General features: G+C 38.3%; 1 protein-coding gene across 1 annotated transcript in view; it reads right to left on the reverse strand.

The window, feature by feature from the left end:
* The window catches only part of zfh2 (Zn finger homeodomain 2), a 116,505-nt gene extending 91,681 nt beyond the window's left edge, over positions 1 to 24,824 (reverse strand). Inside the window, exons 1-4 of the mRNA XM_018537446.1 lie at positions 21,581 to 24,824; positions 14,384 to 17,238; positions 8,105 to 10,819; positions 7,505 to 7,970 (exon numbers count right to left, since the gene is read on the reverse strand). Coding sequence (XP_018392948.1) covers positions 7,505 to 7,970; positions 8,105 to 10,819; positions 14,384 to 17,238; positions 21,581 to 24,692 — 9,148 coding nt within the window. The 5' untranslated portion in view covers positions 24,693 to 24,824. The remainder of the gene's footprint in view (positions 1 to 7,504; positions 7,971 to 8,104; positions 10,820 to 14,383; positions 17,239 to 21,580) is intronic.
* Between the last annotated feature and the right edge of the window lie 1,216 nt (positions 24,825 to 26,040).

Raw genomic sequence — 26,040 nt, forward strand, 5'->3', positions numbered from 1 at the left:
CGGCGCCGCGCCGCGCCGCTGTCGGTGCTACGAAACCGTGCCGGCGACGACGGTTGTTTTGTGCCGCGGGCGATCCCGCGACTCCAACTGACATTAGCATAAGGTTTGACGCGTGTGCGCACACCTCGCGCCTGCTGTCCTCCGAAAGCGACACGTGGCCCCGCCACGAGACGCGACCGGAAGGGTTGAGACCCGGTGAATTCCTTGTGTGTTATAAGTCTCCCTCCCTCCCTATCTTCCTCTATACCCTCCTTTTCCTTTTCTTCTTTCCGCCTCGCAAGGAACTTGCGAGTGAATGTTTGGACATATATAGGTGTATATATACGGAAGTGTCGATGTGACACGTGCCGCGACACGGCGGTACATTTGCTCGCTCTCGGCGCTGTGTACTCAGCATTAGCATGAGATTTCAATGCCAGCTCGCAACGTGTAGATTTTCCTACTTTTACTCTTCACAGCGCTTTCGGGGTACTGTCGCGTGTATAACAATGGAATGTATAAGAGATTCGGTTCTCTTCGTGTGTCACGGTATTCTTTAAGATCGCGCGATTCATAAATATAATAGAAATAGAAACAATTTTTGCTCCCGCGCGACATTCGGGTACTTTCATGAATCTTGTGTCATACAGATATAATTTATTTGCCAGCAGATGAGTATTTAAGAGCGTTCGCGTCTTTTATCAGAGGAACGTATTATGAAATGTATTAAACGGAGTGTAAAATAGAGTCTCTCTCGTCTTGTCTGGCGGTTACCAGCAAACAACTTTATAACGATCTTAGAGAAATTAAACTGAACGCGGCGGAGCTCCGCAAATAACGCGAGACAATGCGACTCAAAAGCACCGACAACGCTTCCATCACTAGAAAATCAATTTTCCCAGCGAATATCGGTGCCTATTGTTCCCTTTTTTCACATGTCTCGTCCTATTCATCGCGGCAATCGCGTCGTTTGGGGGATTTTTATCGAAGCAACCGCGGTAACGTTGAGGTGGACTGTCGATGAACGACCATGACCACGAGCACAATGGTTCATGCGATCCTTCGTATCTTCCCTTTTGATGCCGCGTATATCTACGTAGCTTTTGTGTCGCGCCTAAGACGCTTCGAAAAAGCACCGCGACTAATTAATATCCGAGCTTTTTGCCGAGGCAACGTGCGTGTCGAATTTGTGATCACGACGTAATCCGGTAATTTCAACGATCTCCTCCGTTTTCAGTATCCATTCAATGTCATTCATTTATCGCAAATTGCAGTGTAGAAAATTTGTTTAGTTTAAACTATAAAAATTTGAGAATTATATTCAACGATTATATTTAAGGATTATCGAAGCTAGATTTTCAGAAATGTGTATTTATTGAGTTGTGTTATAAAAATATATGGGTCTTTCTATATATATATATATATATATATATATAGTATCCGTTAATAATTTAATAACAATGGAAATGTGTAATTTTATGAAATATATTTGAATTGAAGACATGAAGCGGTCTCTTAATTTTCGTAGCAATCACAAAAAATTTGTGGATTTACTGATTCACATATTTACTGATTCACATATATATATGTAAAGGAATATTTAAATCTATTTATTGAAATCTACAAGAATTAAAGTTTTAAATATGTAACACAAATATGTATTTAAATATGTAACTCAAAATTTCGAGAATATTTTACTGTCAGCAATTTAAAACCTGTTTTTTTTTTAATAACATTTTAAACTTATTTATTCGCTTTAATAATTAATAAAAGGAGTAGATTTTTTATTGTTTCTCACATATCATGAATACTAAAAAGGATTTTGTGTCAAACAAATATAATTTATGGGACATCGAAACGTGGTAAATGATGAGCACAAGTCCCGAGCCAGCACGTCACCTTAATGTTTCCTTGTCATTTCTAATTCATTAAGCGGATGCGAGTTAGTCTCCTAGAGTTTTGTAGCTACTTGACTTATGATCTCATCATGCGATCGAGGTTACAGGCTTGGTTAGTGGCTATAGTGCCATGTATGTCGATCTGTGATAAGAATCGTAAAAGCCAACATTGCAACAAATTATATAGCGCAGGAACTCACCATAATTAAATAGTGTCGCGGCTATTATATGATTTATTTCAATTACGAAACTATGAAACGCTTCTATCAAATCCATAAAAGTATGTGTCGCCTTTACAAAACATCTTTCTGGCATGCACGTCAATCTTTAATCGAGATGCAAAGCTAAAACTTGTCTTTCGAACTCCTATATATGTAGACAGTCAAAATCTCGCACTCATATCATGTATTTTTAACTCATTCGCATTTGATTAAATGATAAGATTTGTAGCAATCGCGACTTACCAAAATATTTCTGATGTAACTGTCATGATGGCTCCTTGCGGTGGTGGAAATAAGGATATTCAGGATGGAACACAAAAATTGAAATAAGAAAGAAACGAAAAAGTAATGTCCTGTTTGAAAATTTATTTAAGACTAGAAAAAACGAATGTTAACATAATATTATTCATCAATACTAAAATAATGAAAATGAATTATTAAATAATAATAATAATAATAATAATAATAATATAACGAAGATGTTGATAATAATAATAAACTATATACATAAGAATGATAGGAAAATAATGTATTGATCGACATACATAACATTGATGAATATCAGTGCTGAATACCGGCGTGAATGAGTGTAGGAAAATTAAGCGAGAAGCGAAGCCACACCCTCGTCAGCCATGGATCGAGTGTAAAAAAAAAAAAAAAATAAATTCGAGAGAGAAATAAACGGATGCTGCGTGTACTGACAACTGTGGTAAGACATCCGGTTCCAATCGGAGGGAAAAAAAACGCGTGGGCAGACGAGAGCGTGACCATCACAAAGAAGATTCATAAATAACTAATATAAAGGAAAATAATAATTAATAATATTGGACCATATGCATAACACTCTCACAACGCATTGTCTAGGTATAGATATTATGATCGGTAGCATTTCCGATGTCGCATCTACATTACGTCGTCGTTAATGGCAGATAAGGCGCTACAGCGATGATGCTGCTTGTGAGCTGCGTTGCTAACACGTAGAATTAATCGTGCTTACGTGTATTTGAATTCGAGGCTATTGTGAGGAAGGGCCCTATCCGGATTTCGGATTCGATATCAATAGGGACTTGCGTAGTATTTACAATGGAAGCTAAACGCGTTGCAAGAAATCCGTAAAGGGCGTCAAGACGTTGACGTGAAGATGTTGACGGAATGAGTTGTTAGCTTCGCAAATAATGACGACGATAACGAGAACGATAAAAGAACAATATGTCAACGCTTAGAAATGTAATCAGATAAAACAGATCGTCACTAATATATCGTACTCTAACTTTATAAAGATATACCATATACTAAAGCTTGAAATATAAAATATTGTAGTTATAAGTAGTATATGTAATAAAATTCTTATCTCGAAATCTTATCTGTACACAGGAAACAAGTAACTACTTAATTTAATCATATATATATATATATATATCGATATTCTTTAAGTTATTTAGTTACTATTCATGTCGACCATTATCAGTCTAATCTAAAATTAAGCTTGTAAAGATTAAATAATACGTTTGTAATACGATTTATTATCACGTATTTTTTCCTATCTATTAATATTTTTCACGTTTTCTCTTTCGCTCTCGCATTCACTCATTCGCTCTTTCATACTACTTCCACACTGCAAAAAGAAAGCCCTTTATTATCGGTACCATCATCTCGTAATGCATATCATTGATAGGAACTTTAAAGAGTATTTCCTAGTTCTAGGTATATTATGTTCAGATAAATATGTATCTGAACATTCTATATATATGTATATATTATTTATATATATATATGTGTACATGTGTGTGTGTACATACACGAAATATGAGAAAAGTATACCTAAGTATAACGGGGACATTTGATGAATCGTATTTAACATTGTATTTAACATTGTATATTGTTACCACAGGTCTGTTTTCTTATTCTTGCACTTTACTGTAGAAGTCTCTTTCTCGCTTTCACCAAGTATCAGACATATACTTATCTCACTTTAAGTTCCAAAAATGTACATTAGTTCAGCCTCATAGAAAATAGACTCTATGTTATTAAACCGATTAAACTCCTTGAGTCGTTCAAGTAATCTCACACAATCGTATATAGATAATAAATTACGTACAATTGCAATACATGTTTTATCTTACATGTAGTTGCAATCATTTATATACGATCTTTGAAACAACTTTATACTGGACAGTTCGAAATTTTTTGACATAGCGTTAATTTTAATGATTTTGATAATCAATTATAAAGTATATAAAAACATAAAAATTTTGTCTGAAACATATTTTTTTCTATACTATTTTCTATCTAACCGTTTCGCTGATAATTCATAGAAATCAATAATAAACGATTTGATAGGACCGTATAATGTGAATATAATAAGTAAGAAAGGCAATTTTCACGTTTCCGTCCTAAAGAAAAAGTTACATGGTCGATATTCTAATTTACACCGAGCCCTTGGTATGCGTAGTAACTTTTTATTAAGTTATTTTAATTTCGGCTATATATATACAGAATCAGAAACAAATTTACAGAAAGATATACTGAGCTAGTATACATCCATGCTATGCATCCATATGATTAATAAAATAACCATATGATGTATACGTTTACACTCATCGCCAAAATTAACATAATTTTATAGAAAATTACTAGTTGATATGTGTATTAAGTTAACTCTCGGTGTAAATAAGATCTATAACAGACGAAGTCAAATTTTAAGTGCTTTGGATAATTCCGTGTGAATTTATATACATTTGTAACTCTTTTTTACTATTCAGTCGAATAGTCGGATATTATTAGTATCCGGCAATATATCCGGCTAAAATTTTATGTTGAAACTTTGCGTCATTAATGTTGTTCTTTTCAGCTGAACTTTTTGCATAGTTCATCTTTCTCTTCTTTTTCTTTTTACATAGGGAAGATAAAGAAAAATATTATCGCTATTTTTCCCTTGCTTTTTTTTAATTGCGCGCCAAATTGGTTTGTTCATGTTGAGAGTAGTCAAATATATAAGCGTCAGTTTTGACTTTTGGAATCTGTCATAACGATTGTCATAACGACAGTCAAAAATTATGTTTTTTCACAATATTCGTTTCATGTTTCGTCACATACTCAATTTTTATTAACTATCATTGCTAGTTTAGGTCCTACAAAAATAAACGTGACATTTTCGTGATTCTTGAAATATATGTTATTAAATACAAAATCTAACAGACATGTATATTTTTTATATCAGCCTAATTTCAGTTTTAAAGGATGAAACAATTCCTGAAAATAAATGAGGGTAATTTTCAAATGCAAGATTGTCACAAATCTAGAAAATTTGGAAAAATACAAAAATCCTGAAATTTTGAACTTTTTCTCACAATTCTCTTTAGGTAGTACACTCGTGACAATACGATCCGAAAGTTAGGTCCTATAACTCATTGAGTTATAGGGCCTAACTTTCCGATATCCTTACTCCCGCTAGTAAGAGAAAATTTTTGATTGTGCCTGTCCAAGTCCGTACGTACACGCGGACTGAAAGAATACAGATAGACGCAGACGATTGTCAGATCTAATTGTCTCTATATGCCGAATAAAATCGAAAATTACATTCTTTCCACAGCTTTTCCCAACTAAACGGTAAAAAATTATGATGTTTTTTTCAAAATATTAATGTCATGTTCCTTCATCACATATTCGTTTTTTTATTAACATATCACTGTTAATTTAGGTCCTACAAACATAAACGCGATATTTTCATTTGTGCACGTTTTAATTGCTATCTCAATCTTATTCTAATTGCACAGCTTGTCAAAGTCTCTTAGTACAATATATAGTTTTAATTTCAAGGAATTCTATTTTAATTTTGCGAGTGTACTACCTTAAACGTTCTATTTTAAAAAATAATCATAATTTTTTTTTAATGTATCTAATTTTAAGTATATTTACATTTATAATCAAAATATTGAAAAATTATATACACTTTATACTATTACTTTATATACATTTGTTCAACTCAACGTAAAGCTGTCACGTGTTTCCTTATTTTACGTATTACTACGAAGAAACGCTTTTGAGGTGCTCTTACATTCATTTCGTGTTCACAACGCTGGTTTTCCATAAGAACTAGAAGTTATTAGCTATTGTTCTTTCTTGCTACGCAACAAACACAAACGTTTTCGCGTAATGTGTGTAGGAGCTCCTCTAGCTTTTGTTTATCTACTACTTTTGCTAATATATTTAGAATGTCAACTTATTTATATTTATTAGAGTGAATAACGTTAAATTGCTTCAACGATAAAATTAACTATTAATGGACTTCTAAAATTCAAACATTAAGCTGATACTTAAGAGTAAGAGAAAGGAAATAACTGCGTAGTAATCAGTGTGCTATAATTATAAAACGTGAAATATGTTTATAATTTCGTTAAATGTAACGTAATATTCGATTGCAATATTAGACACTAATACAGCTTTGACCAAATATGGTTTCCTCCACTTATTTGAAAATTTGTATCAATCCATTTTTATTTAAAATTATTAAAACTTAAGATTACATATTTTTGATATAGGTAAAAAAAAATGTTCCACTATCGTTCGAAAAATATCGAAAAGTCAGATAATTTCAAAATGTATTTTTTGTGGCAACTAAAATATTAAATTTTGGAAAACTTTAAATATGACTGTAAAAAGAAATTCACTGTTTCACTAAAAATTGATAGGAAATCAATTATCAATCAATTAGTAGAAATCGAATATAAGTGTTAGCTTCGAGAGGTTGTTTCATCCTTTATACATTAATATGTACTACATATTTCCCCGGATATCTGGTACATCTCTAATCAGATATCCGGGGAAATATGTAGTATCTTGTCGGGTAATTGTCCTAGTGGATATCCGACTAATGTCTAAAAAAAAGTGATACCGGATATCTGATATTTAGTAATTTGACGATCCAGCATTCTTATTTTATATCTGAGAGATCGGACTGATATAAAAAATACGTCTCTTAAATTTTTACATTTACCAACATATTTCAAGGAAATTCAAATCGGTTCCCGATAGTTGTGACAGTTTCCTTTATCAGTAAAGGCCGCCTCAAACAATCTATCATACAAATATATGTATGTACGTATTTAAATACAATACATATACATATGTGTGTGCATACATATATATACTCACACATATGTACTGTATGTGTATAAATACATATGTACATATATATATAAAAACACAGTATGTAATATATATGTGTATATATACTATATATAATATATATATCATATACTGTATATATTATATATAATATATGTATACATATATTTATAAATAAATATATATAGATTTATATGATAGTCGTTATAAATCAGTACGAATTTTGATTCGACGTTATATAATAATTCGTTTAATCGTTTAAGTCAGCCAGACACTCACCGGCCGTAGTGCTAGCTGTGCTGGCTGCAGCGGCGGCGGGATGCTGTTGCTGCTGCTGTTGTGACTGGAACATTGCCGTGGGATGAAGGAACACGGATCCGTACATCATGTTTTCGTCCGACTGTTGCTGCTGCTGTTGACTGACTTGTTGACTGGCCGTGGTGACCACCGGCGAACTGCCGATACTGGGCACACCGGCGGCATTGTTGCCGCCGGGCACGATCGGCGCTCCGGGAGTTGGTGGTACCAAACTGCCCTCTTCGACGGCCACGCGCACCGACTCGATGTGCCGCCGCGAGAAGACGTGCTCCTGCAGCGGTGTCTTGGCTGAGTAGCGTACAGAACACAATCTGCACTCGTCTGGTCCGGTCGGGCCACGATGTGGTTGAACAGCTGAACCCTCGGCTGGCAAACCAGCCGCTAATCTGGCCTTCTTCTCCTTAGCGCGGGCGTTCTGGAACCACACCTGCAACTCGTCTCATTAGTATCCGTGAGCTCGGATCGTGAATTAGATGCACGCGCGTTCAAGGAATGGTCTTCTCGTGGATATTAATGGTTATTATGAGCTCGAGGTTGGCTCACAGGACTATCGATGCTCACCTGGACCACCCGTTTCGGAAGGCCGATCTCACGGCCAAGCATCTCGCATTCGGCCATCGTCGGCGTCTTGTAGTCCGAAAAGAGCGACTTCATCACCTTCACCTGTGTAGCGGACATCTGCGTACGGTATCGCTTGCCGCCGGATTGGCCAGTATTGCCGCCCGATTGTCCACCGGTCACTGGCGTTCCCGGCGTATTCCCGGTACTTCCGCTAGCGGGTCCTTGCCTCGAGCTCTGCGTGCTCGAGGCTGGACTAACCGGTCCACTTTCATCATCCAAAAATTCCGTTGTCTCGCTCATGCTGTCGTCATCGCAAATACTACGTTCGGATAAATCAGTTAGAGGCCCACAATCGCTGCCGCCGCGGAAATGAACACTGTGCTGTTCTTCAAGAAGGCTGCTGAAGTTACTCAAGCATAATTTCACTGGCCGGCTGAGATCGACTGGTTTGCTTAGATCCAATGGTGACTCGCAGCTGTTTCCGCTGGCTTGATGATTTGCCGTTTCTTGTTTTCCATTACTAGCGTGCGCTTGGATTTCGCTGAAATATCGCCTCATGTCGTCATAATATTTCAGAGATTTTAAAGATGACTCCATGATGTCGCTATTAGGCGGAAACAACGGTGGCATCATTTGAGGAGTGCTAGAATTCGAAGGAACAGATTCCATCGAGAGTTCTTCATCTGGGATGTTATCGATGTTTACTTCGCCGCGAGCCACTTGATCGGCGTGTTTGCTGCTGAGATGAGATTCTAAAGCGGATTTGACTTTGAATAGCGCTGGGCAGAATGGACAGCGCTTATTGATAACCTGGCTATGAGCGCGGAATTGACCTTTGCGCTCGCGAGCGCGTGTATTCTGAAACCATACCTGCACCACACGTTTTTTCAAACCAACCTCTCTAGCGATTGTCTCCAACATTTTTCTCGACGGATTAGACTCAATCTGGTATTTCTGATAAAGATAGTCTAACTGTTCCGGAAGTATTGTGGTTCGTAAACGTTTGTCCTTGGGCTGCTCGTTGTGTTCCGAGTTCGAACGGTTGTCGCTGCCAGTCCCCTCCTCGAGATCCTCGAACTTCCTCTTTTGTATCATGCTGATGAGTGAATGCGGGGTGTCCGTTGCAACTCCAGCTTGGCTAGCGTTAAGCGCTTGCTGCTGTAAGATTCCGAATGGTGAGTCAGGTGGATACGCAGAGGGAAATAAGGTTGGATTCATGATATGTATTAACTGATGTTCGCGCCAAAGTTCAAATCGCCCGAACATCAGGTTGCATTTTTCACATTGAAAACTACCTTCCTTCGACTCTGTCTGTGATTGTTGCTGCTGTTGTTGCTGTTGTGACTGTTGATGTGTCTGAGACAGAGTTTGCTGCTGATGTTGATGAGGTGATGTAGCAGTGCTCAACGGTTGTTGCAACTGTTCAGTAAGCGCAGGCGCGGATGATGGATTGTTAGTCACGGTATTGTTTGTAGTTGTCGTGGAGCTGCTGTTACTATCTTCGGAGCTTAGAACTGCAGCGACTTGAGCTGCTGCAGCCTGCGCTTGTGCACTCCTCTTAGCGTCTTCTTCTTTAAAACAATGCGTTTTTTGATGACGTATGAGCTCGTAGTATCTTTGAAATACTAAGAGGCACTTTTTACACTGGTAGTTTAAACCTGGTGTTCTTTGAAATCTACCGGATCCATCATCATTTTCGCGTCCACCTGGTGTCACGGGTTCGGCGGCTGGTTGATTTTCATATACTTTACGTGCTTTTTGTCTTGCGTTTTGAAACCACACTACGATTACACGTGGACTCAAACCAAGTAGTTTGCTAAGATATTCCAAATCATCGTCCTTAGGATACGCATTGTTTTCAAAGAATTCCTGAAGGACTTTTATTTGATAATCTGTGAATCTAGTACGATTAGCACGCTTACCTGAACTACCACCTGAAGTATTACTACCGTTACTATTTCCACCAAAATAATCGGTTGGTCCACGACCCGGACTTAGAGATCTTTGAGGTGTGAGCGCCATTGCAGCGATTGAACTTGGTACTACACCAGCGGCTCCTGGAGTAGGACTGGCAAAGTTCTGGGAGGTCAATTTCGGTGGTAACATCGGAGTACTCGGAGTATTTGTGGTTGACGAAGTATGAGAGGAAATATCGTGATGGATAGCCGAGAATACAGAACTCATACTGAGCGCGGGTGAATGCGGTCGCGATTGTTGTCCACCTGAGCTGCCGGGCGAGTGATGTTGCTGGTCTTCTTGATGTTGTACAGCTTGCTGTTGCTGTTGACACTGTGACTGTTCGAGTGTCTCTTGCTTAATCTCGGTAGATTGAGTTGCGTTGGTGTTTTGCATAGACGGTGGAGGAGTGGATTGTTTATTTGGGCTTTTATCGTCAGAGGAACTGCTACCAGATACGCTCGAATTTAATGGAGTTACTTTCGCCTCACCGGTTTTCTCATACTCTTCAAGATTTAGAGTGGTACTTGGTGGATTATTGAAATTGTAAGGACTGTCTTTGTTGCGTTGTCGTTCTTTAAATAATGTATTCCGAAACCAATGTTTTATGACTTTAGGCGGAAGACCACTCTGAGCGGCCATATCTAGGATTTGCTCTTCGCCAGGAGAATTATTAATATCAAAATGGGCCCGTAATATCTTTAGTTGTTCATCAGTGATACGTGTACGCGCTCGTTTCTGTGATGCAGCTGCATTTGCCTGAAAGGTCAAAAGAATCACTTTTCTTCTGATAACTAATACATGAGTGATATTCGATATTTATCTATCTTATAGATAAATAATATTCTTGACGTATATAGTCCATTGAAGCGATTTTCCGACATCGTTGATTGCACTTAAGTGTTCACTCTTCACAATGTACTAAAAAATCTTTCAATGATGTTCATTGCACAGTTATAAGAAAATATACAAGACATGTTTCGTAGCTAGAAAGAAATTTTCAATATCTTTTTTTAACATTTTTGTCAATTCAAATTCGTTAAGTTCCTCTTTTTAAATTTTGTATCTTTCCAGAGACTGTACCGTAAGTCCATTGTAAAAATTTCTTCCTATTACACTTAAACCTCTGATTTGTGTTACACCTCTCTCAAATGCTTATGCGCACACTGATTATTTAGTGGCCACAATCATATGAGACTTACAGTTTTAATGACAGTACCAAACGACAGATTTTTTGAGAGGTGTTTCTCAGAAATTATTCAAATTATAATCAGAATGAATTGTATATTTCTTTTTTGAAATTTTCTAATGTTATATTCAACGTAAGAATATAGTGTTATAATTATGGAAAAGGCGGTAATTTCTCGTCGGAAAATCGCAACTTTACTGATACTATTAAAGAATTTAAATAAGGAATTATCAACATCTTTTCTTAATTCCTTATTGAATCGAAATTTATGAAGCAATCGTACCAAACAATTATACAACAGTTGCAAAGCTGCCTTCTCTGCTGAATGCAATCAATGATATTCATAATTTAATTATTTCTTGACAAAATTTGAAAAGGGAGTCCTGCGTATACTCATAAATTCAGTATATAGGTAAATGACTAGTTTCGAATTACAGCCATAACGTTTGAAAATTAGTGCTATCATTCAATCATTTCATGTTTTCGTAAGAAAGTATGTAATATTATTGAAATAATATTATATTAAAACAACAAAGATAGAAAAAGATATGTAAGAGTCAAATCCGAAATTATAAACAACAAAATCATAACATGATAAAATCTTTAATTATAGAATAAAATTATATACAATATTAACATCAAATTTCTAAGCGCGCACATGAATACAATAAATTATACGTTAAAAATAGAAATAAAAACATGACGTTTCGACTCTAAATTTGAGTCATCTTCAGATGTTACATTGTTATAACAGAAAGATATATTTACTAAGGAAAAAAGTGACTTAATAAGATCTAGTTTGTCTAGTACGAAGCTGCAGATGTACATGTTAATATTGGTTATTTTCATGATAAAAACTGATAATTTTTCCCGAGGAAGCAACACATCTCGTCAACCGATTGGACAATCGAATGCGATACCTTGTACTTCTAATAAAAAATTTTTTTAAATAAAAACTATAATCTGACAAGCGTATTGCTTCTCCGATAAAAACTCACCACTGATAAATTCCAGAACACCCCTGGTAAATTCCAAAACTCCATGTCAATTAGAAACTGTCAAATATTATTATGTCGATGAGAATAAAAATTGAGTTTTTAATTACAAGTGTAAATACGTCTAAATATAACCAAAAAGGAAAATGATCGTCCTACTGCCTCAATGTCACAAACTAAAATACATAAAATCTTGGTAATGTAAAGTCAAACATTGTTTATAATTGGTACATATGACACATGTAGAACCCTCTGTGTCAGTCTGTAGGTTGATACTGTTATACTGTTTTTTAATGTTTAGCATCTTGAAACGATACGTTTATTATAACACGGTTCATCGTCTAAAAATTGAACATTATTCCAATCGAAATCATGTCCATGTTGCAATCTGTCTTCCGTTATTACCGATCTAGTGCTCGTATTTTTTCGTATATGGTTACGGTGTTCTGTAATTTTTTTATTACAAGGTACATATCGCATTCGATCATCCAATCGGTTGACGAGATGTGTTGCTTCCTCGGGAAAAATCAGTTTTTATCATGAAAATAACCAATATTAGCATGTACATCCTGCAGCTTCGTATTAGACAAACTAGATCTTATTGCGTCAACTTTTTTCCTTAGTAAATATATCTTTCTGTTATAACAATGTAACATCTGAAGATGACTCAAATTTAGAGTCAAAACGTCATGTTTTTATTTCTATTTTTAATGTATAATTTATTGTATTCATGTGCGCGATTAGAAATTTGATGTTAATATTGTATATAATTTTATTCTATAATTAAAGATTTTATCATGTTATGATTTTGTTGTTTATAATTTCGGATTTGACTCTTACATGTCTTTTTCTATCTTTGTTGTTTTAATATTAAGAGTCCTGTACTTTCTCTTTATTTTTAATATTATATTAATATGTATGTATATGTACATATGTAAATACAAAGTGTTTTAAAATCTTCGTACTTTCTGTTAAGAATAAATTATTTGAAATATTCTATATTCTATAACAATAAGACAAAAAGCTTAATATGAAAATATCAAGGTAATAGTTTTTAAGCTGGTATTTCAGTAATCGAGGACGAATGAGAGTATAGCGTTGTAATTGGTGACGCAAATTAATAAATGGATTTGTATCACATAAAATCCTTTATTCTAAATCAAACATAAAAAATATATAGAACGTAACTTCAGCTAATACAAATTTGATATTCTTCCTTTGTATTAAAATATGATATATATAATATATTTTGTGTGTATATATTATATATATATATTGTATATATAAGTGCTATCATAAATTAAACCTATTAATAAGGTCGAGATTATTATACAGATATACGTAACAATATTTTTATTTAGAAATAAATTCCAAAATTTTTAGTATTTACGAAACGAATAAACATGATAAGTAATAAATTATTTTGGCAAATGAAATATGTCATAATATCGCGCTATTTTATAGGCAATATCTCTCTCACTAATAAATTATATTTCGTAATTATACGTAATAATACACTTACAAAAAATTCCGTATAAAAACAATTTATATTTCAAAAAAATCAAATACAAACAAAGACTCTAAAGAATAAATCAAAAGTAAAATAAGAATGCCAATAAGAGCTGACAATGTGTAATTTTCTTATCAAATAAATTGTATTATACATCGTCAACCAATGTCGGGTTCTTATTGGTATTCTTATTTTAATTTTAATTTATATTTCTACACACGGGATTTTCGTATACATATATTTAGTATAAGATATGGCTATATTTTTATAGCCAGCGGAGTTAAATAAATATACTAATATTTTGTGAAATATTTTAATCTTGTAAAATCCTAGAAGTATCCCAAGAAGTAAAGATTTGAGTGTCTAGTAGACATATGTACAGAGGATATACTGATATTTGATAGTCAAGATGTCCTATAAACAGTCTTTGAATTATTATAAATAGTCTCTAGAATATGTAAATATCTCCTTATTAAATTCTTTATGTTCATTGATTTTTTTTGTTCAATACTTTTATAAGATTGCTGATATTTTTTTTTTAATCAAAAAACTCTTTTTCATTAATGGAAATCAATAGTTAAATAAAGTAATAAATGTTAAGACATTGTGATCATTTCGCTACATACCGCTGCTGCAGCTTGTTGCTGTTGCAAGGCAAGATGTTGTTTAGCAAGAAGATCTGCTTGGTTAATTGATGGATATGCAGTAGCAGCACCATCGTACGGTGGTGGCGGTAGCATCATTGGCACTAAAGGTGGTTGCAGATTCATGGCGGCTAAAGCGGGTACGTTTAATCCTAATGGTAATCCCATCATTCCCATCATCAATCCTGGATACTGTTGCAGTTGCTGCTGTAATTGTGATGCAGCCATTGCAGCATTTAGAGCAGCTTGCATTTCGGTCATCTGTTGTGCAAATGCAAGTTGAGTATGTTGTTGTTGTTGCTGCTGCTGTTGTTGTTGTTGCTGCTGTAACTGTTGTTGTTGTTGTTGTTGTTGCTGTTGTGGAGTATGATGCTGTGGATTAGATAGGACAGTCGGTGTCGTGGAATCTGTACTTGAAACTGGCGTGTTACTCAACGCTGGTGTGGTCGCTGGAGTAGTAGATGTAGCTTCCGGCGTTCGACTGATGCACTCTTTGCTTTCAGCGTTATCTTCTTTCTCCTTTTCGCGAAATTCTTTGTCGGAGCTGAGATCTTGAGGTTGTGTAGTAACGGCTGTGGTGCTTGTCGGCGTCGTAGTGGAGGATGTGGTGGTGGACGTCGCGACGACAGTTTTTTTTTCGTACTCGCATTTGAATTGTTGCGCATATTTCTCGAGAAATTCGCGCGGTACGAGATCACGATGTACTTCCTCACAATGAGCCTTCAGGACCCAAACGCTGCTGAATTCCTTGTTACAGTGTTGGCAAGTACTACGCGTAAGTTCTGGTATCACATCGTCTACATCCATATGAGCCTCTTCGACTTCTTCCTCCTTTACCTGCATGGCTTGTGCAGCGAGTGCTTGCTTCTGTTGTTCCTGCTTTTGTTGTTCTTGTTGCGCTTGAAGAGCAGCAGCTGCTTCCTCCTCCTTCCGTTGTCGTCTTTGGTGATTCTCATTGAACTGCATGACGAGATCAAAACCGAAACTCTCCAACAGATGCTTATACATCTGTGAGGTCTTATGTCGAGGTTGAGAGAGAATATCTTGTGTGGTTTGCGATGAGTGCGTAGTGGATTGCATATGTTGTTGCGGTCCCGGTGTTGTAGATGTAGGAGGTGGTGTCTTCGAGGCGGACGAAGCTAATTGCTGCGATGCAGCAAATTGTTGAAACAATGCCAATGCCGGATTGCTCAAAATTATGTTACATAATTGTTGATGCGCCGCGAGTTGATCTTGATTAACGAACACACTATTACATCGCGCACATGAGAGAATTCCCCCAGTATTGCTTGTGTTTGTGTTGACGGGCGGACTGTTCGGACTTAGCGGTGGTTGTTCAATCAATGGTCGAGCTAGATCTAATTGTCCACTGGCGGCAAGATCTTGCAATTTACTGGCACGCGTTTGATGAAGAACACTTCTCATATGGATATCCAAAGTGCTGCCCTGAGTATAAGCGACCTTACAGATGTTGCACTTGTACGGTTTCTTGTCTTGATCTTGTTGAGAGTCGGGCGATTCAGTCGGGCTAGCGGGAGGTACCACTGAGATCAATGTATTGTTGTTACCTTGCTCCTGCATCGCCCGCTTTAACTTGTGCAAATGACTCACGCTGTTGTAATGCACCAAAAGTATGTTCTTCTGCGTGAAACTCTCCTTACAAACGTCACATTTGTATGGTCTGTTGGGATCTAAATATTTTTCCATAGGATAAGACATTTTCTCACCTTTGCGATGCAACAAGGTCTTGTTGTGACCAGTCAGATAGCTCTGACGTGTGAAAGCCACTTTGCACCGGTGACATTTAAATTTTCGATTTGGATCTTGATAGGAATCCTCAGCAATTGTTTGGCTATTTAAATAATCCTCCAATAATCGTTGTTCTTTTTGCAACGGAGAACTCAACGAATCACTGGCATCACTTTCTTCCTCATCACCTCTACCAGCATCATCTTCCACATGTAGCTCGCTTGCCAGGCTTTGTCTCTTCAATGTTTCTTCCGTGAATGCTTGAAGAAGAAGAGGATGCTGGAATAAACTCTGTTTGTACTGACTTAATTCCTCTTCATGGAGATCGTGGGCAGATTCCAAATGTCTCTGAAGCGCTTGAACTGAGCGAAAAGATCGTCCACACAAAGCGCATTTAGTCGCATCTCTAATAGCGTGATACTGGGAGTGTTGCTGAAGTTTCTCCAAGGTTTTGAACGCAAGGCTGCATTGTACGCATCGATACTTGTAAACGTGTTTCTCGCTAACTGCCAAGGTAGGCGTGGTGGTTGGATGGGCTTCCCGGTGATGTTGTTGAAGTTCCTCGAGAGAACGCCAAACTCGACCGCACACATTACACCTGGCCGTTTCCTCGATTTCATCACTGCCACCCCGTTCACTCATTTCTTCTTCCTGTTGGGTTTTCGTCGTTGTCGTGGGCGATGCTGGCGTCGTTGTTGTCGTAACAGCCGGCGTCGAAGAATTCCGATTATTATTTAGCCAATGGCTTTGATCCACCAATAGTAGTAGCCTCTGTAGACCGTCGGTATTAACGGAGTGAATTTGCATCACGTGCTTTTCCAGGGCGGGACGTTCTTTGAAATTATCTTGGCACAACGGGCATAACAATTCCGCCGTCGGCTCTTCTTTCACCGTTTCAGTTTTCTCCTCCGAATCTTGAACGTGAGCCACTTGCAAATGCTGTCGTAATTCTTCTCGCGACGTCGGCTGATACGTACAGTATAGGCACGTAATTTCTTCTTGGTCATTCTCGGGCTCGGCTTCCTGTTCTGGATCATTGTCCGGTTCTTGTTTCACTTCACTGCCGCAATCACTACCTTCTTCTCGTCGTTCTGAAAGTAGATGGAAAAAAAAGTTTATTTCAGAATTTTTACATCATAATAATGTACTTGTCGAACGCTTTTATACATATAAAACAATAAAAATTATCACAATGTTAATTTAAACAAAATAAATTATTATGGCTATAAAATATTATTGAAAATCAATAAAAAGACAAATATTACAATTCTAATTTATTTAGTAGTGGTGCGATGAATAACGGTTGGGACTAGAGAGCGCAGTTCCCAATAAGAGTAAAACAGATCCAAAAAAAAGTTCCTCTGTCACCGCTTGTTTTCCGAAGTTAAGCAGTTAGTCCTAGTCCTGTATCATCTACTAGGCTTATGAGATTGCTCACCCTATTTTGTTCTAGATTCTCGGGCTCGACGAATATATGGTCTCAAGATTTCTATCTTTTAAAGGCGAGCATAAGACAGCGACATAAAATATGCAGACTAGAAATGTGCGATCTCAATTCAATTCACTAAAAGATTGATTTTTTACCCTAAAAAAATCAGTTTTTTAATCAATTTGCTAAGGTTTGATTTTAAGGCAGATTAAATTATTCAATAAGAGATGGATCTTTTTAATTTCTTCAAGAGTTACGTTCATTTTCAGAAGACACAATGATATAGTAATTAGTAACTAGAAATAAATAAGTCACTACGTTTATTATATGTTACGAATGATATAGATTTTTATAACGTTGTATCATTTATATTTTGTTTTTTAAAGGTAATTTAGTCAAATTTTGGTTATCACAGATGTGTGTGTTCAGAAATTCAGGATGTGTCATTTATCCATGTTGCTCACTGAATGTTAAACACGGATGAAATAATATCCGTACGCATCCGAATGAAATTTCTGAATGCAGTCAGAAGCCCTACCCAATTAGCGATTGTCATATTTTTAATTTTTATTATAAATTAGAATTATAAATTAAATTATAATTTGTTAGTTTTTTTATTGACATTGACATTTATTAATCGAAATATTTAATTTTATGATCAAAACGTCTCCGTATGGAATTAAAACAACATGAGTATACACAAAAAAGAAGAAACTTTATGATTCGTTTATTAGTAATATTTACGAACATCAACCGTGTTTTGAAATTACTAAACCTGTTTGCTGCAATCGACATTTATTCATCACGGCGTATATATCAAGCTGCGTAGCTCGCCGGCAATGATAAGTAAATAATTAAAAAATTTTTATACACGTGCATATAATTAATAACTTGTCCGCACGGAAAATGACGAGGAAAGTCTTAGGGCTGATTTTGTTTATAGCAATTTCAGGTGCCGGAGAAAATATCGCAATTACGATTTATCGAGTAACTATCGCATACTTTAAAGATTATTTACATTCTTACGATCGCCGAGATTTACCACAATAAATCAGCTTCATCTGACCGGCGCGATATTAAACTTCGGTATTATATATTCAGAGCCGGACGACCGCGTGAGACAACCATCCATTTCGCGGCGATTCGTTCCCCGAGACATTAATTCGAAACTCTATGCGGGAGAAAGTAAATTATAGATACTACCGATAAACTATGACAGTGTCACACAACGAAAAGTTCAATATCATGTACGATCAGGGCGGTATACGCCTGTTAGCATTCTATAACGACGTTATTTTATATAAATTAAAGATACTCAAATTAAAGACTTATTATTAAAGAATTATTTGTCATATTTAAACAATTATGGTGCGTACTTTTCAAACACGTTTAAGCCAGATTAGTATCCATGTTTACTAAAAAAATTAATTTAATTAATAGTTCATATTGCTAATTTAATAAGAAATTCTAATTTACGAAAAAGTGAAAAATAAACACGTCGTAATACTATTCGATGTATTCGAATAATAGTGTGGAACATATAACTATATTATCAAAATTTCTTATGTATCTTCTTATTTATATTATTTTCTTATTTATTTGATTTCAAAAAGTGATGTTCAAATCAAAAAAATTTTTTCTTTAATCGTTTAATAAAGAAACGTCATTTTAAATCGAAGAAACCCTTTTCTGGATCTGACTTTTTCTGTGTTGTTTAATTTCTTATTTGAGTAATTTTTATGATGCTTTCCAGCAGGAGACACAGTGCAAGAAAAATCTGTAAACACAATCTTTTTTTTTTACTAAAAACGACAATATGGGATAAATTAGCCAATACGTAAATTAACTCTCACACTTTTATCTGTGTCTTTTGCGAAGAAGTACCCTATATTAGATTGTTCAAGATTCATGCGTTCCTCCCGCGTCCGCGGATCGATTCGCGGCAAAATTATCGAGCGCAATTATAAGTAAATACGGCGGTCCTTTCAGTGCGCGGACGGAAAGATTTACGCAAGCGATCGCGCACGTAACGCGCGGTGTCGTCGCAGAGAGAAAGTTTTCCGTCGACGCGGCGCGGCGGCCCGAGAACGAAGACGTATACGTTGATGTGTCTGCACGAGTCGCAGATGCTCTCGCGCGTCTTGCAACAATAATATGCCAAATTATAGATTGGTGACAACGAACTACCGATAGCGGTTTCTTACAAAAAAAAAAAAAAAAAAAGGGAATAAAGGTGCCAAAAAAAAAAAAAAAAAAAAAGGGAATAAAGGTGCCAAAAAAAAAAAAAAAAAAAAAGGGAAAGAAGGGACCAAGAAGATAAAAAAAAAAAAAAAAAAAAAGGGAAAGAAGGGACCAAGAAGATAAAAAAACAGAAAAGAAACAAACGAAAAAAGAAAAATAAAAAAAACGAAAGGAGGACAGTCATGTACGCATCGCGCGGCATTGTCCGAAAGCACACTTGCAATGTACAGCGTCAGTTGCGACGTCGCAACGCGCACGGAGCAAAACGCGTGCTGCTGGTTTCACCTCGCGCTCCTGCATTCTCTCCGCACTCGTATATTTATGTAAGTACAGCCCGTCAATATATAATAATACGCGGTATTGTGCGCGCCACGCCGCAGTGGTGGCGGCGGCACACGCCACGGCCATATGCCACGCAAAATTACCGTCATCGTCGACTAATTGTGAGATAATAAAATAATGAGACCAGTGAATTCATTATAAGGGTGCAGTCGTGAGCTTTCTTTGCTAATGCAGGGCGCAGACCGACATAACAGAATTCGCTGTAAAAGAAATTACGTTCATCGTCACGAAATCTGATTACCATTTTTGTACTGTAGTTTTCAAGCTTACAACATTTTTTTTCGGACATTACTCAAGTAGATCTTGTGCAATAAATTCTCGACATTGACACCTTTATTTAATTTATTATTTATAAAATACATTATAGCAGAAAGAGAGTAGCAAGTTTGTAACGAAATAACAAGCTTGAAGGAAGGCACCAGAGGTCGATTGATCGAAAAATACCACAATGTTCTTTCAGTATAGCGACAGCTGTCTCACGTAAAAAAAGCGATTAAAGGAGTTCGCTTTTTGTGAATGACGAGGAAGTGAAAAACGCGACATATTCGTGATTACAGACTGAAGCCTTTTTCTTTTTCAGAGAAACCAAGTTATTTGAACGTTGACACACTTTGCACCGTTATGTAACTTTCTTAATGTATAAGTTTTAGTACATTGCTGTTACTTGATTGCTCTTTAAAATTCTGGGATATTAATGAATGTCATTGGTAATGTAAAACACGTTTCGCAAAACGTTATCTTTAATCAACAGAATATCTTTAGCGTATAAAAGAATCAGTATTAACGAGTGCTAACGATAATTATATAAATTAATACTTACATTAATATTTTGTGATAACGCAATAAATAATAATCCATAATAATAAAAGGGCAAAGAAGAGTCAATTTAAATTAACTAAAAATAAAATAAAATAAAATAAAACTAATGACATATTTAATTCTAAATTATACATTAAAATTAACGATTTACAACCAAATAATATTTAACTTAAAACTAACTAAAATATAGTGCTTAAAATCAAAATTAACAAGTTTCGACTCCTAGATTGAGTCCTCTTCAGAATTCGAATCATCTTATCCGTGGATAAATATATTAATGCAATAAATAATGTTTCTTACAGCAAATTTGGTCATTTTTACAATGTTAGAGATTAGTGTACATATATTAAAATCTGTTATACGTAAAAATAGTAAAATTCAATGTAAAAACAGAAATATCTTACACGATTAAATATACATAATAATAAGATTGTGTCACATTGTTTTACAAAATATACATATATTTCAATGTCAAAGTTGATTTATATTTTACCACTGTATTTAGACTTTATATGAAGCACAACCTTTTTAATGCGTATTAATCCAGTATAATGTCAGTGACCGAATTCTCATGATATACATATTTATTCGTTGTAACTTACCATTGTTGGTACTCGTAGCGTTGGGCGTCGTTGGTGTGGTTGGACTGGGCTGTTGTGTGGTCGGTACTTCGGGATCACTCGTCACTTGGAACATGACGCTGATATCCGCATGCGGAGATTCGTTCCCCGCGAGGGTGCTTCTTCTGGCGGTGTGAATGTGGTGTATCTGTTCCATGTGAAGATGCCGCAAAGATCTCACGTGTTGTAGAAGCGGCAATCGGTGTCGAGCGCTAAACCCGCATATCGCGCAATGATACAATTTCCCGGGGGTTTGAATGTTACTGCTCGCTTCGAGCAGATGACGCAACAGAAGAGACGCGGCTTCGTGCCTTGGTAAAGCGGCGTGCAGGGCCAATTTATGAGCACTATTCGTATAATAATCGCACGCGTGGCAGCGCAACTGCGCGGTACTCGTAGGCGATCCCAAGTATTTGAGCTTCCATTCGTTACGAGGCCCGCCCTCTTTTATATGGTTCATATGTTGGAGTCGTTGCAGGTGTTTGTCAGTCTTGCAATGTAATTGGAAATTTGCTTTTAGGTTGGTTTTATAGGAACAGAGTGTACAGACAAAATTTGCGTTCATAACTGCTAGTATATCGCTTTCGCGAGTTCTAGTTCTGTCGACGGCTAGATGATGACTCAAAGCTTCGAGCGAGTCCGTCGCAAAATTATTGCATATGCAACATTGGTATAGGTGATTAGGATCTTGATCGGCAGGTTCTGGTGGCGGTTCCATACTGTCCGGCGAAAGTCCGACATCACCGCCAAGATTGCTCATGGCAGCCGCGTTTGCTATGGAGCCTATGAGTTCTGGCGGAAACTGCGGCATTTGACCGCCGGTCATCATTGTCATCAAGACCGCCTGATTGTAAGCTAAATCGGCCAACGCCGCTTCCGTAGGTTGCGGTTTGTCCAAACCTCCTAAGTGGAGCAAATGTTCGAGTTGTTGTTGTTGTTGCTGCTGATGATGGTGTTGCGCCTGTTGATGGTGGGACAACGCGGTCAATGTCTGCATGTGTTTGATGTTCTGGTGTAGCACCATCGAATTGTGCGTATGTTTTTCACTCGTCATGTGTATCCTCAGATTGCGCGCGACGTTTGTTTCGTAGTTGCATATGTCACAACGAAATGAGAGTTTCGGTTTACTTTGATTGCCGCCTTGGGAAGCCCGGTGTGGGCTATGATTCTGCTGATGATGGGGACTCCGCGTCGGCATTGGTGACTCCTGAGAAGAGGAGGGGTTGCTGGTACCAGAACCACCCCCGCCTCCCTGTTGCAGCTCTTGCATATTGTTCAAATGTTTATCGCTCTGCATATGTATACTAAGATTGCCTTTCGTCGTGGTGGAATAATTGCACACTTCGCACCTATACGGTTTGTAACCACAGGTGTAGGTTTCACCACGCGCTAACCTAGGATGCGGCTGACCTGCATTGCAATAAAAACAGGAGGCCTCGCTTTCTGGATGTTTTTCCTTCATGTGTATTTCAAGGGTTTCTTGATACTTGTAGTGCCAGTTGCACTTGGGACACTTTAGAGTTTTGCAGGAATTTCGACTGTGTATTCCAGCAAGTGGTCCGCCGGGACCGGCAAGTCGACTATTCGATAATATAAGCTCGCACTTCTGACATTCCACTCCACTTGGTCTACCTTGCATGTGTTCTGGACAAACACCTATCGTGGTGCCGGTGAGGAAGTTCGGTGGAGCTTGAGTAAGAGCAGCGTATGAAGACGGAGATCCTTTGGTGGATGAAGTTGGCGGCGGTGAGGTGTAATGTAAGGCATCAGGGGCTTTAGCCCAAGACGCAGCGCTTACTTGCGGACCGCTCCACGGATGCTGCTGTTGTTGATGATTGTACGTAAGAGGATGATTCGAGTGTGATGTGGGCGTAGTAGGAGTGCTCGGCGAGGGTCGCTGCTGTTGTTGCGTCTGTTGCGATTGCTGCTGTTGAGGACTGCTAGGTACGCCGGGTGTGCTCGCTGGTGTACTCGTTGTGGTCGGCGTTGTCTCGTGTTCGTTGGACTCGCTGCGTTGCTGTTGTTGAGCTTTAATCTGCGCGGGCGACGCCTGAGCGCAGGTCGAGCTCGTAACGGGTTCTAGAAAACTAACGAGCGGCTGTTTTCCTCTACCCACGGCCTGTATAATGGCCGACGCCGTTGAGTGAGAGAGTATTTGTCGTTCGTCTTCCATTAAAGTAAGTTGATGCTCGCCCTGAGCGTGCGCGACGAAACTTTTCGCATACCCAAAACTGAGCTTGCATATGAAACACATTAGGATAGGTTTGACAGGTACCGACGCGGCAGGCGGCGGCGGTGCTGTGGACGCTGGAGGGGGCTGTTTACTACCCTCCGCACTCCTGTAACTGATCACCCGATAACTGTGCATTACGGGAAGATCGGGATTGTGCTGTTGGGACGCCGAGCGCTGTTGCTGCTGTTGTTGCTGTTGCTGGTAGGCCTGATGCGCGTATAACCGCGATACATAGTACGCGCTCGCGATTTGTGGGAAAACTAAGGAGTGAGGAACCGATACACCGCGCCCATCTACAATACAACCGTCGGGTAGAGAGTCGTCTTCACTGAGTTCACTCTCGCCTTCGATGATATAGGCCGACCCATCCGGATTGTAGACGATTTTACCGTCGAATTTCTCCACGTCGCCGCCCGTCGGGCTCGGGCTTGGGCTAGGGCCCTGTTGTTGTTGCTGACTTTGCGACTGCATCGTCATAGTCGTGGTGGTGGTGGTAGTGGTGGTGTCAGCGATAGGTGTGGGTGTTGGTATTGCGTCGCGGGTGCAGGGTTCTGTGCCCGAAGGTGGACTAGCCGTGCGGGGATGATGGGGCTGATGAAGTGCAGCCCCAGCCGCAGGGGGGGACCCACCCACTCGGCCCCCCTCCTCCTCCGGGCTCATCTCCTGCTTCTGCTGCGTGTACGTGGAATTTTGGAAGGGTCCGCCGTGTTGCTGCTGTCGCTGTTGCTGTTGCTGATGATGGGCCGCCACCAGCTGAAAGAACTGATGCTCGATCGCGCTCGGCGTGTGCTGCTGTAGATGCGAGGGAGGAATGTTGTGGTGCTGAAGGTGGTACGGGGGATGAGGCTCACTGGAGGGCATCACCCCAGACGTGAGGCGGGCGCCAGCCTCACATCACCTACGGCGTCTACGCCTGCGTTCTCCGGACTTCCTCCGCGGACTCTTCTTCCGTGCGGATTCGCCCGCTTCCTCGCCGACTGCCTCCCCGTCTTATCTTCTTCACCACGAAGAGACGGTTCACTAGCTACCCCGACGCAAGCCCAGGTCGTACCTGTAACAATTCAAATAAAGATCGGTCATTCAAACTGACAATAATTTTACAAGAAAGTTTTTATATATAAACATACTATTTTAGAACTGTTAGAAATTACGTATGGCTTGACTTTAGAAATCCTGAATTCTATTCGTAGGATGAGACTAGTTAGCTCGCTCGTGAGAGAATGAATTCGCAGACGGGACATTTAGAAGTCGTTCAGTCGTCTAATCCGTTAAACAGAGTCAACATTTCCGAGGACGACCGAAAGATAGCGAAATACGCAGAAGTGCAGCAAGCTGCGTGTGCAGAGGATCGCCCGGAGAAGACAGCGGTTAGGTACACAAAACCGCGGCGGAGAACCGTCGTGGTAACACAACGAATCGTTGTATTCGGATTACCTGAGTGAACCCAGCTGTGTTTGCGTTCGATCGGTTGAGCTTATCTATCGATGAAATATCAATGTTCTTGTCCGAGCAATATGAGAACGAAAGACGAAAAGGCGAACAGCAAGCTCGATAGCGAATCATCGCTATGAATGCCTGCTTTGCTATAAATGCTTGCGCTCAGATTAAGGGTCTTTCGTCTCTTTCATGCATGTCTCTCTTTTTTCTCAAGTGAAGTTTCGTCATATAATATGAAATAGAGCATTGTTGGAATTCGCTCACTGCATTAACCTTCTTTATCTCTCCAACATTTTTAACTTTTTCTTATTTAACTCTGTCGGATGTAAATTTTAATACATTTCGCATAAATTTTCTTCTTTATTTTGCAATGTAAAAAGGTTTACACTTAAAATTCATTAAAAATAATATTTAAAAAATTTTTGAAAATTAGTATCTCCACTCACAAAGATGCGCAGACAGAATTACAAACTCAGAAGCAAAATTTCCAGGCGGTGATTCAATTCACAGTCAATAACGCGATCTTCTCGCGCCGTCGAGATAATCCGATTTCAAATTACGCAAATGGATAAATTACAAACTGTGAATGGCAACGTACGCGTGTTGCGATTCCAGGTTAGGAAGAATTAACGAGAGCCGTGCGAAGACCAGACGCGTCACCCAAAACGAGATATGCCGTCCCGGCCGCTTTGATTATACCGCGGAGGAATAAACACGCTCAAGAGGAGGGGGGGGGGAGCAGAATCCACGTTTCCACTGAAACGTGCGCGAT

The sequence above is a fragment of the Cyphomyrmex costatus genome, unplaced genomic scaffold (genome assembly GCF_001594065.2).
Source record: "Cyphomyrmex costatus isolate MS0001 unplaced genomic scaffold, Ccosl1.0 scaffold172, whole genome shotgun sequence".
NCBI lineage: Eukaryota > Metazoa > Arthropoda > Insecta > Hymenoptera > Formicidae > Cyphomyrmex > Cyphomyrmex costatus.